Raw genomic sequence first — 14,470 nt, 5'->3', positions numbered from 1 at the left:
TGAAGGTGATTAAAAAAAATAAAAGCAGGAAAAAAAAACACAAAAGAGTTGGGAAAGGACTGTACTCTAGAATGTACACAGTCCACTGAGTCACAAAGAAAGCCACAAACACAGGAACACAGAGTCAGATACCATGAATGTGCTCTTCTGTTATATTTGGCAATCTGATTGCTAAACCTTTCATTTCCTCCATCTTCTATTAACTGCCTTCCTTCTCAGCCCACTTCTCAGATCTTGGCCTATCATCACACAGCGTGGCCATAACTTGGTGTCCACTTGCAATGTTTAACACTTAATCAAATCCTCTTTGAAGCCCATAGCAACCATCATTTCTCCTTTCCTCACAACAGCCTTAATTCACATCCGACCCAGGCTTCTCCTCGGGGTGGCAGGGGAAGCGGGTGGTGAATTTTGGAGTTTTGAAACACCACCATACTCTTCTGTTAGGCTCGTTTTCATGCTGTAGGCAGAAGCAGAAGCTGGGTCTTATGAAACTAACTACCCTATGGAAAGTGGGGAGGTGCCCTCTCCTGCATAAGGGGTTTTTGTAAATCTGTTATTTTGGTATTTTGGTGGTGGTGCTTGTTGGTGGATTTTCTCTGGCTACGGCCTCCATGGTGATAATATTTAGATCCCACCTATGTGCAGAAATGAATTTTTCATGAGTCCTTTTATATACTAAATACCTTCTAACAAACGGAGGGAAAATTAAAATAAGTTGGATGAGAAAACAGAAGTAGACTTTAACAAAGAATGGAGGTGAGGAGCATAAGAAAAGGGGTGTGTGCAATTGAATGCCAAATAGCGATGAAAGGGAGGGAGTAAAAGTCCCTGTGACGAAAGCTTGGGGACCCAAGTTCCAGTCACAGTAGCCATGTAAAATGTGATATTAATCCCTGCATGAAGTGGCTGGAATGTGGGGAGGTAGGCAGTCAAACTTGCCTGAACTGATAAGTTAAGCTCCAGATTCAGTGAGAGAGCCTGTCTTAATAAATTAGGTAGAGAACCATTAAGGAAAATATCCAATGTTTACTTCTGTCATTTACACACATGCACACACCACATGCATGTACATTTGCACTTACATGAATACACACATACACACAAGATACAAATAAACAGGAAAGAGAAAGAACAGGTGACTGTCATACTGTAGCATAGGGACACAAATTTTATTTGCAAGTTTGTAAGTAGCCTCAGGTTATAGACTGTCTGACGTAATCAGGAGAAAGTGCAAATTTAGGATTTTGCTAAATAACATTAAGTTGATGTGTCCTGTAGTCAGGTTAGGCTGTCCCACCAGTTGTTTGATTAAATACTGATCTAGATGTTCCTGGGAAAAGCATTGTTTAGATGTATTGAAAATTCAATGTCAATTGACTTTAAGTAAAGCAATTTACTTTAGGTAAAATAAAGGAACTTTTTTTTTTAAACTTACTTACTCACTCACAATGTGGGTGGCCCTCAAAGACAGAGACTGAACTTTCTCAAGAAGGAAAAGAAATATCCCTTAAGACAACAACTTAGAAAGCCTGCCTGAGTTTCCAGCTTGATGGCTTATGTTGTGGATTTGGGATTCAAGGTTGCACCTTCAACTCAGACTTGGAATTCCAGTTTGTCAGCTTGCTCTACAGATTTCTAGTTTGCTAGGCCAACACCCTACCCCATCATCGCACCCCCTGCCACAGACACATACACAACTGGAGACTCTCAATTCATGTGTGTGTATATATATATATATATATATGTATGTATTCCTACATACAACCAAGGGCTCACTTAGATTTATGAGTCTGCTTCTTCTTTTATGTTAAAAGCTCTTTTAAGTCCAAACTGCTTCTCATTCATATCTGTCTACAAATATTGCCTAGTAATTTTTTTTAAGAACATAGAGAAAACAATTGAAAAAATGCTTCATGAATACAAATTGATTGATGGGAATAGATTTAAAATGTAGTTTTTTTTTTTTGATAATGCACACCATAGTTTTATAACAGATTCCTCCTAATTCATAATGTGAAGGTGAATATTTGCTAACCAATATGATTAGAGTTGGAAACCTGAGAGGATTTCATTAATCAGGACATAGGAATAATTCAAGGAAATGGCTTGTCATCCATTGCTCTGTGACATATTGGTGTCACATGTCTAAATGACCACTAACACAGGCATTCAGAACAAGCTATGTCTCTTAAAAATGAGCCCTCATCTTGATAAGTTTGTGAAGTCAGCTCCACTTGCTATTTGTGTGACGTGTAGCTTATACCAGTGAAAGGAAGAGGTGTCATAGGTTGGAAACTCAAAGTATTCTTAATAGCTCTGTGTATTGTAAGAGGTTCTAAGTTAGGCATAGACCCAGCTTTTCAGATCCAGCAGACCTCAGCCTCTGGCCTGTGTGCTGCTTTGGGGATGGGAGTATTGGCCTGGATTATAGATGCCATGAGGCCAGCCTCTCTGTGTAAGCTAGAAAAGGGTCTCCCCTGCAGATCTGAGGCCTTCTCTGGTCACCATCAGGATACAATATAACCAGATCTTTGCTGTCTTGAAGGATATCCTGTTTTCTTTCTTTTGTGCTATTAGAAAGTATCCAATATAAGTAAATAGTAAACTCTTGATTGGGAAGTAGTTACTGTTTCTACCCAAGAAAAGAAGCCCCCAAAACATGGAAACATAAAAACCCCTTGCACATGAGGAAGGGTGACAGGAAAGCATGAAAAATGAAATGTTTCAGGGTTTTTTCTGCTGTTCATGTCAGAGCCAGAAGGATGACTTACCTGACCGGTCTTCTTCTGTTTGCAAGACAACACAAGATGGCCACTGCGATATGGATCATGAGGAACCCAAATCCGATACCCAGCAGAGTCCATATGTCTGGAATTTCAAACCCATGATAAAGATAAACATGATTCAAAATATATTAAAGATCCTAAGCTGTTTCTTCATGCATAATGTTACCTACAATTCTGTGTGTACATGAATCCTGCAGTAGAAGGGTTAGACCTGATGTGGCATCGATTTCCTGTCCATCCTTGTCTACACCTGGAAAAGAAAAACTATGTGAGAGTTGAAAACAAAACAAAAACAAAAAGGAGAAGATTACTTGAGCAGAACTGTAGTGGCATTGATTGTTAGGCCCTCCCCCGAGGACCCCTAACTGCTGGACCTGCCCCCACCCTGCAGAGCAAAAACCCAATCTCTGGACATGAAATCCCACCAGTCTCCACTCTGGAAAGCTCCACCCTGAAAAGTTCCACCCTCTTCCCAAGAAGCTCTACGCAAGCCCTATATCCTGTTTGGTTTTCTACTGATCGAGCAGAGGCAGCCACCCTTCTGGTTTTTTTCCCTCCCAATAAATCTCTTGTGTATGGTTTGTTGTGCAGTGTAACTTTGTGGTATTCCTTGGCTTTCAACTGCCAGGATAACTTTCCATCTGAGCTGCAATGCTTACATTGATGATGGTCAAGACATCTGGAGATACCAGGAATGTGAGAAAAGTGGCTAAGAAACCAAAATGTTAAGCCAAATTAAAACATTCCATTTTATTGTTTTTGTATAGTAAGATTTTGTTGTAATCTATCCCCTTGTTGATTCTGAAAAGAAGATCTTGGCTTCCACATATTTCACTTTTTGTTTGCAAATATTGACTCTTTTTTTTTCACCCACTAGTATCCATTCTCATTTTATCTTATTTCTCATTTGTCTCAAATTCAAACGTTCTTATACTGTGTGTCTGTCTTTATGTGTGCATGTCTGTACATGAGGATGGGGAGCAGTAGATAAATGTGGGTATCCCTATGGTTCCATCCACCTATTTTTGAGTTGGAGTCTCTCACTGGCCTGGAACTTAACAAATAAGCTCAGCTGGATGGCCAGGGGGATTCAGGATCCACCTGTCTCTGCCTCCTTAGGGCCAGGATTCTAAACACATCACCAAACTCTATTTTTTTTAAAGATGGAGTTGAAGTATTATACATAGGTTATCATGTTTGAAAGGTAAACACGTTATCACCCAAGCTCCTCCAGCCTTCATATTTTTGATAGTGAAGACATTGAGTTCTTTCAGATAATACAGCAATTCAAAGTGTATAGATTAGCATTCATATAAATGAATACAAATGTTATTTCTCATCACAAACAGATGTTTCTTCAATCACTTAGATTCACAATTAATTTAGATTAATATCATCATATATACTTTTGCAAAAAATATTCAGATCTCACCAGACTTCTACTTTATTCAGGAATATAAATGGTAAAACTGGTCACACTGGAACAGATTATCCTCAGAACATCAGAATCTGGAAACAGATTGCCCTTCTAAGGGACATATTTGTTTGTGACATGGTCTCTCTCTATGTAGCACAGGCAGACCTGTAACTCATTATTTAGACCTTGCTGGCCTTGATCTCACAGAGACATACCTGCCTCTGTCTCTCAAGTGTTGGGATAAAGGTCAGTGCCACCATGCCCAGGCAAACATTTTTACTTCTAAGTTATTTTTTTTCTGGTACAATGAGTCCCCAAATGAGTGTGAAAGTTAATATCTATGTTCTTATTTAGCAGAAATGGTGTGACACAAACTAAGGTGATTTGGGCTGGATTTCCTTCAAGTTCACTGTATGTGCTACAAAACAATTTTAAAATTAACTTTTGAATATGTGTTTAAACCCATGTGTCAGAAGCATTGCTGATTGTGTTGGCTATTTTTTTTTTTTTTTTTGGTTTTTCGAGACAGGGTTTCTCTGTGCAGCTTTGCGCCTTTCCTGGGACTCACTTGGTAGCCCAGGCTGGCCTCGAACTCACAGAGATCCGCCTGGCTCTGCCTCCCGAGTGCTGGGATTAAAGGCGTGCGCCACCACCGCCCGGCAGTGTTGGCTAGTTTTATGTCAACTTGGCACAAGCTAGAGTCATTGGAGAAGAGGGAGCCTCAGTTGAGAAAATGCCCCCATAAGATCAGACTGTAGAACACTAATGAGAGGGTCCAACCCACTGTGAGTGGGGCCACACCTGAGCTGGAGGTCCTTGGTTCTATATGAAAGCAGGCTGAGCAAGCCAGTAAGCAGCACTCCTCCATGACCTCTGTCTCTGGGTTCCTGTCCTGTTTGGGTTCCTGTCCTGACTTCTGTTGATGATGAACAGTGACATGGAAGAGTAAGTCAAATAAACTCTTTCTCCCCTAGTTGCTGTGGTCATGATATTTTATTACAGCAACAGTAATCCTGCTAGAACACTCTGTAAGCACATGTTTTCTTTTAAATTTGAAAAGTTGCATTAATTGAATTAAATTAAAAAGCCCCATTTACAGGTTCTAGAAAGTCATTGGAGTTTTCTCCTTTGTTAAGTTACTATTCCTTTAAAAGAAACAATCAAACACAATTTGATAATTTTGAAGTTTCTAAAATTCAGATGAAAATAGACTTATTGAATTTGGAGTATTTAGTTTCTATTCTCATAATACTTAAGATTGTGAGTCTTTCATGTTTCCTTCTTGATCCCCATTCAACAATAGGAGTGCTACATGGCAATCTTTCACACATACGTGCTGGTGTGACTTATAGACACTTTCTGTCAATTCTGAGTTCATTGTATATTAACTGGGTTCCTTCAGATTTTGAAAGTGCCATAATCCTCATAACAGTACAAAACCTCTGCTTTAAGCAGATACTACATATTTGAATGTGCCTACTAAGTTAAATTCTGTGGAAATAGCTGAGAATGCCACTTTAAAAAATAATGGGGGAAAACCAAAGCATATGGAGAGATAGTGTGGATGATTCTCATCTGCTGTCTGAACGTCTGTGTATCAGTTCATCATGTGTCTGTGTTTGTTGTCCATGTTGCTATATATTTAGATAGTGATATTTACATAAAACTTGGAGAAGTGAGTGGGGAAGGGGAAAAAAGGAGAAACATTTAAAGGATTGCAGAAATAATTCAGGATATTTAATGTGTTTTCATCTCTGTTTTTCAAAGGGAACCTCCTCTACGGAAAACACAGTGTTTGAAATAATTTTGGCAATTTGATCCCTAGACTTCTGTAACTTTTCCATGACAGGGTGGTCCTCTGCTTTTGAACCAGATTCTGAGGACAGCATCAATACCACGCCAGGATGGTATCTGCCCAGCCTTCCAGCAACAGCACTGAAATAATTTTTTTCTGTTGCCTCTCCAGGAGAACTGCAGTCAGGAAGTGAAAGAAGAATATTCCCTCTGTTCTAAATACAGCCAGTGGACTCATTTCCTCCAAGCTTACCATAAATCCCTATTAAATATCATGAAGATGTTTTTAAAAGAAAATACTAGTATCACTTTCATCATCATTTTTTATAGGAGTCTTTCTCATTACAGAGTCAGTAAGATTAGAATAACAAATGAAAAATGAAATAATGTCTAATACCCCAGGATAAAGACTGTTTGCAAATTTAGCAGTGTACGGGGTGATTATACTTGTCAGAGGTAAAGGGTTGAGGCTTGTGTGAGAGAACTGAGGCAGGGAAAGTGGATGGGCTGTGGGACTGGAACCAGTGTGTTTTTTTTTATATGCCTGAGCAACAAAGAAGAACCATTCAGACAGGGACAGTCTAGTCACAGAGATAGAATCTGGGTGTATGGTCCAGCAGCTTGGCAGGTTTGGAACAATTGCATAATTGCCTAAGGCTAGAGGCTTGTTCCAACAGGGAATAGGACAAAGATTCATCATACACCTTGACAATTAAAGACCAAAATGTTCCTCATAGGAAAGTATTTAGCCACTTTATGTCTAGGCAAGGCTGAAAGCAAACATGGTTTTACCTCTTGTGAATTGCCCATGTATTTATGAAGGCCATGAGCTATACTAACCTAATATATACATCATTCAAATTTAGAATGCATGGATCTTGACATCTGTCTCTCCCTCTCTCTGTCCTTCCCTTCCTTCCTCTGTGCATGTGTGAGTATCTCCCTATTTTTCATGCCAAGAAGAAAAAAAATAGGTCTAAAAAGTTTGAATTGTTAATTATTTTATTTTTAAATGCAGTCATTTTACATCCATTTACTTTGAATAAAGGTGCCCACATGAAAAATACATACAGAAATCTGATTTATTTAGTTTTATACATCTGTTTTAACAGTTACTTTGCACATATATATGTATGTATATATGTCCTACATTTTAATCTTCTTCTTACAACTCTTAATGTTCAAACTATGACACAATTATAGAGAGTACTGTAGGTGCTTCCCCCAGATTCATTCCACCAATCCCTTGATATTAAACTCTCTATCTTTCCTTGAATTTGGGTGGAGTGGGACCCATTTGATCTCTAGCAATGCTATGTCTTCCTTACAATGATACAGGTATCAGCACACAGGTTTCCAGCCAGCAGAGGTGAGTGTATAGATAGACAAGGACATAAATAAAGTCTATGCAAGTGCTTGGTCACAAAGGGTTACACTCTGATGACTACTTATCCTTAAAGACTTTCTTTCTCATCTCTGATGTGAAACAGGAAGCATGTTTGAAACCCTGTTGCAAGCTCAGGGAGTCCCCTTGGTATTGTTTATCTGGAAAGGTCATTCTGAGGATGGGACTGACTAATAGGAGGTAGTCTGAAATCACTGAGAGATGGAGAAATGGTGTCTCCTTTCAGTTCCAGGTTCAATTCTCCATGGCTAGGCTTTTGGCTTTGAGTCAATAAATTTCTTTATCATTTTGACTACTATGATTGAAGATTTATTTTTTAATTACTATTTATGTATGTGTTCTGAACCCACAGAGGCCAGAAGAGGACATTGAGTTCTCTGGAGCTGGAGTCATGACCATTGTGATCCAACCTTTGTCCTCTGGGAAAGGGCAGAAGCAGTATGCATTTACAATATATATCTAATTAGATCTATGATTTAGCATTGTGGAAGGCAGGATTATTTGTTTTTATTAAGTGTTTTTACACTAACAAGTTAGATCTATTAAATGCACACCTGTGACTTTTGCTAGGAGGATCCAGAATCACTCCACATTTATAGCCCACAGTTAACATATTACAAACTAGGACATATTTCTCCATTTTTTCCTTCATAAAATGAAAGCATGGAGAAACTGAGTTTTAAATCCCTAAGGAAAGCATGCTGGAAAACTTTCCACTGTAGCTTCTCAGACTATCCTGTTTTGGCCACACATGCTTTCTTCCCATAGTCTTTCTCGAGTTAAAATATAGATTGTAGTTGATATAGTAGTGTTTGGTATTGTACTTTGTATTTGTTAGAAAATCACGATTAGGAGAAATTTCTGGTTTGTATGGTTTGAACATGCCCATTGGTCACATTAAACCTTACCTGGAACATCTGGAAATACAACAATAAAGGAAAGTGTGGGGCTGGGAAGATGAGGACATAGCAGACCCCTGGACACCAAGTGAAAATCTGTTTTCTAGCTCTGTGGCTTTATGAAACCTATACACATCAGGCTCATTTGTAAAAATCCATAATGAGAACTTACAGAATTTGTTGGTGAATTATACACAGAAAAGACATATGAAAGTTTACTGTTGCATACTTCACCAAGCTGGGGCATGTGTGGTATTTGCTTTTTCATATTCATTCTAGTCATGACTCTTCTCCACTGGACTACTATTCCTTGTCCTAACAGTCTGGTCTTTAACAAAGTCTGACAAGTGTTGACTCTAATCCCTTCAGAGACATTTAATGAAGATGGAAGAGGAGCTAAAGCCATTGTCACATTTTCTTATTGCAAACAGTGTGACATAGTAACAAACTTTAAGAGTCTTGATGCAGGTACACAGGCAAGGAAGAAAGGCAGGTATTGGATGTATTTCTACATACTACACTGCAAATTTTCCTGCAGAGACAATGGAGAAATCTGGAGGTTTTTTCTCAAGGTGTTTCCTGGGTCATGGGCTGGGTCTGTATCAAGAAAATGGGTGTAGGAAAATAGAGCTAATGGCTTAGCAAGGCACCTTAGCTCTGTGGATGAATTTACTGCAATAGAAAATGAGAAAGCAGGAGGAGCCACTGAATAATCTCAGAGCCACAGAATGCTGCAACTACACAGTGAATTCCAGTGATTAATTTGCTTGGACTAATTTTCCCCCATGACTAATTAGCTCCAGCATGTTTTCCAAAATGTATAAGTATTAGGCGGAGCCCACCTGAAAGGAAAAGATAAACATCCTGTTGCATTCATGCATAAGGGTCTGTTTTTCTTAGACAAAGAGGAGAAAGGGAGAAATAAAACCTACTTGGATTCTTTCGGCTGCAGCCAACACCCTAATCTTTCTTAAATTGTAGTGGGTCTTCTGCTGTTAGCAGGCTTTGACTGAGGTGTCACTGGAATAACTCATTTCTGGGTGTGCTTGGCAACACCCATTCATTACTCTCCCACACCTGGAACACAGACTCATCCTGTCCTTCTTGTCACTTGTGTACACACGCCAGCTATTTGTCACAGGGCCAGGACAAATAAGGAGCAGCTACACACTTGCTAAGCTTACATTCATGGACTAATGCAGTGGGACTCAGGAGAGGGTTTACTCTGGCTGTTTAAATGAATTAAATTGTTGTTTCAAGCAATAAAATCAGGTTTAGCTTATTTATAATTGTTCTAATAGATTTGAAGAAAGCAAAGGGAGTTCAGAGACAGGGTTACCTCATAAAATGTTGCTACCTAAATATTCAAATTTAGGAGAGAGTGTGCATAACAACGAGGTGTCATCCAATACTTGCCATAGATCCAGGAAAATTGAGGAGAACACATTTATTTGTGTGATTTCTAATAAGTATGAATTAAAACAAATCTTCAACTTACTTTAAAACGTCACATCCCCTCAGGAAAAAATTAAATAAGAGTTCCATGTTTTTAAAAATTGGGGCTGGGAAGACAGTCTGAGTTGGGAAAGTGCTTGCTGCAGAAGCATGAAGGCTGGAGTTCAGTTCCCAGCACCCCTGTAAAAAGCCAGACATGGTGGTGCCTGCTTGTAATCCCAGCACTGGGGAGGCAGAGATAAGTGAGTTCCTGGGGTTAGTGAGAGACTCTGTCTCACAAAACAAGGTTCCTGTGCAACACCTGAGGTTGACCTCTGGCCTACACATGTACACATCCATACACATGTACATACACTTGAACACTGTACACACACATGAACATACACACACATCTGCCATACCACAGTCACACACACACACACACACACACACACACACACACACACACACACTCACACAAGGCTTTAAAGCTGAAGAAAAAAATGACAAATTCTTATATGTGCCCTTCAATTTCACTGCAATTATCATGCCTAATCACTTTTACCTCCTAAATCAGCTCCATTGCATTCCTGTTCTTGGGCCTGGTTAAAGGCCCCTGTCACTTTGAAGTGGGAACAGGTCCCAGCTGCCTTTCTGGTCTCCAGACTAATGTCACATTATGTGATTTCTCTGACTCTAAACCTTCACTGTTTCCAGTGCTTGTAGAGTGTTGCCAGGCAAGATGGCTCCGTGCAAAAAGCCTTTCCTGAAACGGGCTGCACAGCATTGATCTCAGTTTTATTTGGGCTCATAGCCCCCTTACACTTGTTCAACATGAAAGAGAGATCCTCTTTGATACTCTAGGACTTTGCATGACCTATACTGTCAATGGCTAGAAGATGGCCTCATTTCTTTATCTACCTGGGTAGCTAGCATTTGTCCTCTTAAGGCCTGAGACCAATTGTCATTTACCTCTGGAGACTTTCTTTTGTGTCCGAGCTTGACTTAGACAATCCAAGTTTGGCACCATAGTGTCATGACAGCACTTAATCACACAGTACTCCAGTGGTCAGTTTCCTGTTACCTTCTTCCAAATTAAATTTATTGAAGGAAAGGCCTATATGTACTCACTCTTACAGGATCTAACTAGCACCATCTGTGTGTAACTGTTTGCTGAAAGTATTCATTACCCTCACCATAACAGCAGTTAATATCTGCTATTAGAGTCATCAAAACACTTCTCTTTTGTGCATACATAATCTCCTTTAACCTTTAGAACTCCCACTTACAGCATTAGCATGCCTTAGAGTCGACTGGGACACTGGCCCAAGTACTCATTGATGAGTGCAGCTCTCAGTGTCAGAGCTAGTAGTTCAAAAGTGGTACCTAATAGTTTGTCAGGCAGTCTTGACTCTTCTGTTCTGAAGGCTCCATTTGGGGGACCCCTTTCTGACACCAACCTTTGAGGTAAAAACTAATCATTCCTAATTTAGAGAAGAAATCAAACAGAGAGCATTGGCTTTTTATACAGTGAGTTCAGGTTCTTTAAGCTACTTGGATTTTTGTCTCCTTACCACATTAAATATTAATGAAAAATTAAGTTCTGCTTCCTCGTAAAACATTGTTTAGATATTATTAGATTCTGTCCTTAGGTGATGATAATTCAAAGATGCAAAATATGTGCTCCTGTGTGGCTTGCATTGCAACTTGAACTTGAATTCTGAGTCAGGCTGCATAGCATTTCATAGGTAGGCAGGAAGCGTGTTCATAAGTTATTTCAAATTATTATAGTAAAGAAAGAACCTTAATTACTTCTGAGTAGAGAGAAGAGAAAAATGTTCTTCTGTTTCCTATGTTCAAATAGTTGTGTGGTGAGCTGGCATTGTTGAAGTAATAGTGCAAAAGTATTTTTAAGTTAAAAATAATCCTGAAGTTGATGTTTTACACTTTGTGTTTCCCCTGCTTTCTTTTGCTGTTATGGAGTAGTCAGTACCTGGAGCTTTATGGGAAACAAAAAACAAAACAAAACAAAAAACAAAAAGAAAAATGAAGGAAAGAAGAAATAGTAATACAATTAAATAATTAACTAAGTGGACAATTGAAAAATGGACTAATGGTAGAAACTAGACTCTTTTAATACTGAATAAGGTGAAGATATTCTAATATGAAAGAATTTGTGGGTATTATTTTTTTTTAATTTTTCTTCTCTCCATGAAGTCCAAAAATAATTTTTCATGAAAACATATATTTTGAACTCTTAGTTCCAGCAAGGCCTTTTATTCATACTTTCTGTCCTACACACTGAAATATACATAAACGCACAAACACAATATGGGGAAATTAAAATTAAAGAATGAGCCATGAGCTGCTGGGTTCTGGAAGGAGTTTTCACTAGCTGCATTACAAAGCCTGGGCTAAGAACTGTAGGAGTCTCCAGCTTGCTCTGACCTTTGGTAAAGAAAGGGAAGTTTTACTTGTAAAACCCAAACAAAACCTGAATACTTCCCATGGCTGTACATCAAACTGAGGGAGAATTCCAGGCTCAACACTGCTTTTTTTGAGAAATTATTGAGCACTTTCTGTTTATTATTATTTTTTTTGACACTTTATTTTTTATAGTATTTTTATTTTATAATTAACTTAATTTCACATATCAGTCACGGATTCCCCTGTCTTCCCTCCTCCCACTCCCCAGCCCCCCCATTTAATTTTTTTCTTTTACATACCAACCCCAGTTCTTCCACCCTCCCCCCATACTATCTCCCATTCACTCCTCAGTGAATTCAGGCCTCCCTTGGGTAGTCAACAAAGTCTGGCATACCAAGCCTTACTACAAGTTCCAGGCAACCTAATCAGCAGATTATGTTCTTTCTGGCCTCCAAACTCACACAGGATATCAACGATGCCATGCATGACACATAATTATCTTATTCTTGTCTCATATGTCTCCTGTGACAAGTGTACTATATCCAGATCTTGAGATATTTTCACTTCCATATAATTGTCCTTTTGGCACAAATCCTAATCTCTGAGAAAGGACTTAATCAAGGAACACAGATGCAATCCCTTCCATGGTCTTTCCCCTAGTTTCTAGTAATCTCCCTAACCCCATTATTTTTCTTTCTTACATTTGTTCATATACTATATATGAAAATGCGACTTTATTCTCTCTCTCTCTCTCTCTCTCTCTCTCTCTCTCTCTCTCTCTCTATATATATATATATATATATATATATATATATATATATATATGTAAAATACAAATATTTACACATTATATGCACACACACTGTGTTTAATTTATACTCCAGTGTATGAGCAGAAATCTGAAGACCTGACTGGGGTGAATGATTTCACAGAGATAATACAATTTGTGACAGTAACTTAAGCAGAATATACAGAGTGGTTCCATGACAACTACGGTACTGAAAGAGGCTTAAACATGTTTCAAATCAAGCATCTTGGCTACTCAAAGTCTCAGATGGGTAGAAATTCCATATTAAATATGTTGGCTTTCAACATGTGTGCTTCCTGCACTTGTGGATTCAACAATATTCAGACAGAAAATATCTGGGAAAAAATCCATCTGAACTTACATAGATATTTTTGTCATTATTTCCTAAACAATATAGTATGATAACCATTTATGGGGTATTTACATTGTCCCAAGTATTTTTAGTGATATAGAGATGGTTTAAGATGCATAGCCAATATACACAGTATATATGCAAATACCAAACCATTTTATATAAAAGGCTTAAACATCTAGAAATTCTGCAAACCACACAGGGTCCTAGAATCAGTCTCCTGTGGATATTGAAGTCTGCTAGCACAGTGGAAAAATCTACAACTAAGGACAAGTGAAAAAACATGTACATCGCACTTCTATTGACGGATGTACACAATATGGTCAAATATATATTCTGTGTATGTATCTATATACACACACATCATTCACAGGGTGGTACTTCCATTATTTATGCATCGTCCATGGTCAGATTAACTGATGACCTCTTAAACTTCACATGATTAGATAAAGGAAAGAATAATAGTCTTTAATATGCAGTAACTGGAAAAAGATCACTGTTGATAACCATGTGCACTTAGCACATAAGTTGGGGTCTCCAGGATAAGATTATGATGGCTAGGGTAATGATGGAAGAAAAATCACCCTCTTAAGTGCTATTTTGTTTTCTGAAGCTCTCATAAACTTTAAGGACAATATGTCATTTGACTCTTTGCTGGAAATACTCTAAGTGATGAAGGTGGGAAAGAATTTAAAAAAAAAAAAGCAAAGCAAAGAAAAACAGAGACAGAGAAAGCATGGGACTCATGTCACAAACAGACTTTGTCATGACGTCGTTTTCAGTTTGTGCCGTTTCTGTCATGATGAGCCCTGATAATGATCTTACCACATCCCATATACTGAAAAACAAGCACTTCCTGTTCAACCAAAACTGCACGTACTTGTATTTCCTGAGGGTTTTACAACATTTGTCAGGAAGCAGATTCAAATTTGTAGGCAACGACAACTGATACTTAGCAGATATTGCTTTTGTTTGTATTGCTAAATATTTAACTATTTTTATAGCATGTTATGTTGGTGTATTTATAACATACAAGCATACTGGTGTAAATAGTGAAATATATTTGCATTTGTTTCACACATTTGATTTGCATATTTCTATCAGTGCGAGATTTTTTAAAGCTTACATTGGGTAATTCAAATAGT

The 14,470-nt window shown here is 38.4% G+C and overlaps 1 protein-coding gene across 1 annotated transcript in view; it reads right to left on the bottom strand.

Moving 5' to 3' along the window:
• Positions 1-14,470, bottom strand: part of Malrd1 (MAM and LDL receptor class A domain containing 1) — a 605,236-nt gene that overhangs the window by 31,089 nt on the left and 559,677 nt on the right. The window contains exons 36-37 of the mRNA XM_052729219.1: positions 2,960-3,039; positions 2,775-2,871 (exon numbers count right to left, since the gene is read on the bottom strand). Coding sequence (XP_052585179.1) covers positions 2,775-2,871; positions 2,960-3,039 — 177 coding nt within the window. The remainder of the gene's footprint in view (positions 1-2,774; positions 2,872-2,959; positions 3,040-14,470) is intronic.

Source organism: Peromyscus californicus, unplaced genomic scaffold (assembly GCF_007827085.1).
Source record: "Peromyscus californicus insignis strain IS unplaced genomic scaffold, ASM782708v3 Scaffold_8__1_contigs__length_139910024, whole genome shotgun sequence".
Lineage (NCBI taxonomy): Eukaryota > Metazoa > Chordata > Mammalia > Rodentia > Cricetidae > Peromyscus > Peromyscus californicus.
This window is presented reverse-complemented; position numbering and strand designations above follow the sequence as displayed.